The 5,454-nt window shown below is 43.5% G+C and overlaps 1 protein-coding gene across 1 annotated transcript; it reads left to right on the top strand.

Moving 5' to 3' along the window:
• The first annotated feature begins 309 nt into the window (after nt 1–309).
• Nucleotides 310–4,722, top strand: LOC112285077 (GTP-binding protein OBGC, chloroplastic). The gene is made up of 7 exons (XM_024525608.3): nt 310–1,560; nt 1,749–2,632; nt 2,821–3,094; nt 3,252–3,537; nt 3,766–3,925; nt 4,145–4,253; nt 4,503–4,722. The coding sequence occupies exons 1-7, from the start codon at nt 1,120–1,122 to the stop codon at nt 4,590–4,592; spliced, it is 2,244 nt and encodes a 747-aa protein (XP_024381376.1). The 5' UTR covers nt 310–1,119; the 3' UTR covers nt 4,593–4,722.
• The last annotated feature ends 732 nt before the right edge of the window (nt 4,723–5,454 follow it).

The raw sequence follows: 5,454 nt of genomic DNA, 5'->3' as shown, positions 1-5,454 counted from the left end.
ATGAGTACAAGAAAAAAATCTTAAGAAAATAATATTTATTAGTCAAAATTCAAGAGGGCCTTGTTAAATAGGAGATTTGTTGACTAAGATTATTTTAGATTTTGTGAGACGGTCTCGCAAAGGGGTTGCGTGGTGTTGAGTCGCGGCCGGAGCGAGTGCGTACGTACTTGCGTTAGGGGGGCTGGGCACAGCGCCATAGCCACAGCTCACTCCACCCGAGCAGGGGGCCTGGCAATAGAAACCCTATTCCGTGATATTCCCTTCCTGACCCGGCACACGAATTGTGCACCATTCTGCTTCTCCTGAAGCCCCAAACATTATCCACAAAGGAGGAACGGATGACCGACCATTATCCAATCCTCGGCTACATTCCTAGGAAGAATTTTCGTTTGCTGTTTCTGTTCCATACACTGCGTCCATCCTTCTGGATGTCCCTCGCATTACTATGGGTTTTACAGAGGTTTATCCTACTCACTGGTTTGTTCTCCATCTTCAGTTTCCATTTGAGTTGTTTATAGCTTTTCAAAGACTTCTGTTCAGGTTGGTTGTGAGTTTAGAGGTCGAGTTGCTAAACCGGGAGGGTTTCAGTTGGGAGTGAATAGGGTTTGTTTTCGCGCGGTCTTTTGTGCTTTCCGGTCATCTTGCGTAGCAGCTTGGGAGAGGCGTGCTGCGAAACAAGTGCTTCTGGTTGGTGTTAGTTGTAGTCCACGCTGTTCGTCCTTGCGCTTACTTGAGTGTTGCTTGGAATTGTTCGCGAGATGTTGGGACTTATAATGCGCCTTAGAATAGTATAGCTGCGAGTCTGATTTTCTCTCGCTAACTCTTTATCGGTTATAAACTTTCCGACGACGTGTATTCCTTTAGCATGACTGAAAGAACATTGGTAGTACATACTAGTGCGCATAATTTGCATTTTTGGAAGATTCACTTGCTTCAAGCCATAATTACAGAATACAGATCTCCAAGCTCTCACACAGTTTTGTCCCAAAGAATGTGACGAGAAGAGAGGGCATATCTACATTTTCTCAACTGAATCGGAGAGTTTTAGTTATATCTAGCCTCAGCAGCATTCGAATTTGAAAGATAAGGTTCTAGAGGAGGCTGTTTTTCAAGGTGGGGATGGACAATCTGCGTCTTTGCTGTCGCGCTGATTGCGTCATGGCTGGTGTTGGCCTGCTTAAGCCCGGGTGCGGCATTGTTTCTTCTTGCCCTGCCCCTGCTTCCGTGTCTACCAACTCCGCTGCGTCTTATCGGTTAACAGCGTGTCGCTGTGCGGGCTCTTCAACTAAAAGCGAGCGGAAGCAAGCCAAAAACGAAAGATCAGCAGCTAGAAAAGAGCTCCAAAGGAGTATTCAAGGAAATCCACCGCGCAGGGTTGGGAAGAAAGTTGTTCAGAAAGATAAAGATGATTTGAAGGAAATTACAAGCACGGTGTTACCTTATGAAGGTGCTTTTTCAGTGTCTGCTCTCGAACCTAGAGAAGAATACTCGCCCCAAGACGGTGTTCTCAGACTTAAAGATTTACGTAAACAAAAAAAAGTGGCTGACTCTCAAATACAGGTATTGTCTAGATTACACGGATTTCTGTGCTGAGTTTATTAATTTATTTATTTTGCACTTGTCAACCTAACTTAGTAGTTCAAAAAGGCTTTTGCAATTTTTATTTTTTGATTTTATTGGAGATAGAAATGACTCCATATCCATGAGTAAACTTTGCTGAACGATTCTATGGCATATTTTTGTGACAGAATGAGCCTTTGGTAGAAGCTGTGAGCGATGGTGCTTCAGGCGAAGGAATGATGGCAGCAGATAGATTTAGAGATCCTGTGGAATTTGACGAAGCGGACAGCAAGTCCGCAGAAGATGAATTTCATGACGATATTATTCCAGCCGTTGGGAATTTTGCAAAATTCGGCACCATTGCAGATGAAACGGAAGAATTCGAGGATGAATCGATAATGGATTTTTATGATAACTCTCAGGACCTTGAGTTTGAAAATAAGCCTTCTGCGAGGCCTTTCGGGGGAGATGAAGAAGAAGAAGTAGAAATGGAGAGCATTTGGGTAGATGGAGGTGCACCGAAAAGAAGAGGAGGAATGTCTATTGAATATGTAGAAGAGATTTCGGAGCTTACAGATAAGGAAAAGCGGGGTGTGCCAGCCGTAATGCGTTGCTTTGATAGGGCGAAGATTTATGTCAAAGCTGGGGATGGCGGTAACGGTGTAGTGGCATTCAGAAGAGAGAAGTACGTACCCTTCGGTGGTCCATCTGGTGGTAGTGGCGGTCGAGGTGGAGATATTTACATAGAAGCGGACACGGCTATGAATTCTTTGTTGCCGTTTCGCAAACAAGTGCATTTCCGAGCTGATCGAGGTGCTCATGGGAAGGGATCAAGCAGAGAGGGTGCCAACGGCCCTGATTGTGTTGTGAAGGTACCTGTGGGTACCGTTATTAGAGCCGCAGAAGGGCAAGATGTTGGTAGCGAAAGGGAGATTCTTCTGGAGCTGACCAAACCAGGACAGAAGGAATTATTGCTGCCAGGAGGACGAGGTGGTCGGGGCAACGCTGCCTTTAAGACAGGTCGTAACAAGGCTCCACAGCTGGCAGAGTATGGCGAAGTTGGTGCAGAAATGTTGGTTTTTCCGAGACACTCTGTTGCTGTTCTTCACTTTGTTGATTTCGTGGGAATAGTTGCTTTGGGGAGATTGCTTACAGTTTCTCACTTTATGATTGGATAGTCACTTATTCATGTGCGTGGTTCTGATTGTAATCGATTAGTATTAAAATTTTGACAACAAAGTTTGACCCTGGCCTCTGCAGGTGGATAGAATTGGAGCTGAAGTTAGTCGCCGATGTTGGAATTGTTGGTGTCCCTAACGCTGGAAAGAGCACACTTTTAAGTGCCATTAGTGCTGCAAAACCTACAGTTGCTAACTATCCTTTTACAACGCTGTTGCCGAACTTGGGGGTTGTGCCCATTGGTTACGATGCGTCAATGGTAGTTGCCGATTTGCCTGGTCTCTTGGAAGGCGCTCATCAGGGTATTGGCTTAGGTCATGAGTTCTTACGTCATACGGAACGCTGCAGCGTACTTGTAAGTTAATGCTTTTAACGTGCTATTCTGCCAGTTTATTTGTCAGGATGGGTGAAGAGTTCATTTGTTCAGGTATTGCAGAAATCCTGTCGATAATTTTAGCATAATTATTTTCTTTGAAGTCAAATGTTCATAACTTTCAATTGTGTGATCACAGGTCCAAGTGGTAGACGGCACTTGTACACAGGCTTTTGAGGAGTATGAAGCAATTCGGTTAGAGCTTCAATTATTCAATCCTGAGCTGGCTGAGAAACCGTTCGTTGTAGCTTACAACAAAATGGATACGCAGGAGGCTGTTGATCAATGGCCATCGTTTCAAGAGTCTTTAGAAAAGCAAGGAATCAAGGCTTTTCCTATGAGTGCCGCCACGCAAGAGGGAACCATGGCAGTGGTTTACCAGGCCTATGAACTCCTTGAAAGCCGGAAAAGGGCGTCCCTTGATGGTTTGTTCTCTTTCTTGTCTTCTCGTGTATCAGCTTTCTTTAGACCCTACTTTAGACTGTGTATTCTACCTCGCGAATAGTTCATTTGGTAACCACCCGCATGAATCGGCTGCTCTCTGCATACTCGATATGCTGCCATCCTGGATGACCCGTAGAATTGTCAATTTTTTCCCTTAATGTCTTGTTAATTTAGCTCGGAAATTCTAAGTTGAAGTGTGTACGTTTCAGAGGAAAAGGTCAATGAGGATACCGAACAAGTAGGAGATGTGGTGAAGAAAATAAGGGATGCTCCGATTGAGAAATACGAGATTATCAGTGACAAGCGCACTCGGACATGGGAAGTTAAAGGAGCTGGTTTAGATCGATTCACGCAAATGACTAATTGGGAGTAAGTTAAAACCTATTTTGTAGTATTTCACCGTTCCATGTCTTCATAGATATCTCGAGTATTCGTATACCTCTTCATAGATTTTTTCATCTCATAATCTTGTGTTTGTTGCTTCTACCTTGGAGAATCTGTTTTTGCTGTGGGTTTCAGGTTTTGAATCTTGTAGATATTATTTGCTGTCGACAGTTGCAACATATCACTGACCTTGGTACAACTCAGGTATTTTGAGTCAGTTCGCCGGTTTCAGCATGTCTTGATTGCCAGTGGCGTCAATAGATCACTGCGAGAACAAGGAGTGAAAGAGGGTGACACTGTGATTGTTGGCCAGGTAATACCAGTCCATTTGCCTGAGTTTTTCCTGCATGCCCTGCATCAGTTGGTAGACTCACTATTGTAAATACTTTGAAAAGAATTTCTCTGGTCTATTGCACCAGATTCAAAGCAACGAATGTGACCATGGTTACACTGACAACGACAAGAATGTGCACCGAAGGAATTTTTTTTTAGCAATGTTTAACAGATCCATATTAGTTCATTATGAGTATTTGATTTATATTGTCACCGTTATGCAATGCAGATGGAGTTCCATTGGAAAGACTCAGATGACGTAAATAATTTGGGTGACTGGAAGAGGAGCCCTCGAGGCTCTAAGGTGTGGCCTCATTAATCTCTTTCCTTCCTAGATTCAACTTAGGAGACTATCACCTAGCGATAGTACTACCCATTCTTATATGGAAAAGCTGTACCATACATCAGACTGAAATACACCATTTCAAGTGTGCAGAATCTTTTCACTAGCACTGTTCATGGTTTTTTTTTTTTTTTTTTTTTTTCCTTGCGCAAATTCTCTCGACTCTGGTTGCATGAGTCGAAGTGGTGAGCTATATTAATGATCTGCTTAGCTCTTATTATGTCATTTTGTCTAGATGCATTAACTACCATCTCGCATCTGCCACGGCACCACATAGAATAGCATCTTCGGCTACAGATGGAAATTGCCGTTGAGTACTTTGGACACATACAGGATGATGGAACATACCGTATATGACGAGAGTTGTATCACGCAACAATTTTCCACCATTTCTCGTCTTTGCCAATTTGTCCTTCGAAACTCATCTCTATCATAATGAGAGTCGAAGTATCACGTGAACCTTAATGTGGTCAAGCAACGAATCTTCCTGTATCCAGTTGTGAACTGGTTCACAGGTTCGTCAGATCAACTGGAATCTCAACATCTCTCCACAGACGGAGCCATTAACTGCTCACTATTGGGCAGTTGCCGATAATACCCAATCGCTGAACACGGGCCACACTGAGAACAATGCATTTAATGCTCACATCTTCAACTCCAAAGCAAAAAACTGAACAGCTCAAAACCAAAATCGGCAGACTTTTGCCATTCTTCGTTACTTTCTATCACCACCAGATACTTTTTCTTACCTTGATCATCGACACTCCCTGCAAGTGTTCGAAACGATAGTGCTGTCGTGGTTTGAAGCAACAAGCTTAACTTTGTGACCTTTGAAACT

The sequence above is a fragment of the Physcomitrium patens genome, chromosome 7 (genome assembly GCF_059467195.1).
Source record: "Physcomitrium patens ecotype Gransden chromosome 7, ASM5946719v1, whole genome shotgun sequence".
NCBI classification, from domain to species: domain Eukaryota; kingdom Viridiplantae; phylum Streptophyta; class Bryopsida; order Funariales; family Funariaceae; genus Physcomitrium; species Physcomitrium patens.
This window is presented reverse-complemented; position numbering and strand designations above follow the sequence as displayed.

Excerpts from the sequence above, each read along its gene's own strand:
- LOC112285077 (XM_024525608.3), top strand. The coding sequence starts at position 1,120 with ATGGACAATCTGCGTCTTTGCTGTCGCGCTGATTGCGTCATGGCTGGT. Across the intron at positions 2,633-2,820 it reads GGCGAAGTTGGTGCAGAAAT|GTGGATAGAATTGGAGCTGA; the intron begins GTTGGTTTTTCC and ends TGGCCTCTGCAG. Across the intron at positions 3,538-3,765 it reads GAAAAGGGCGTCCCTTGATG|AGGAAAAGGTCAATGAGGAT; the intron begins GTTTGTTCTCTT and ends TGTACGTTTCAG.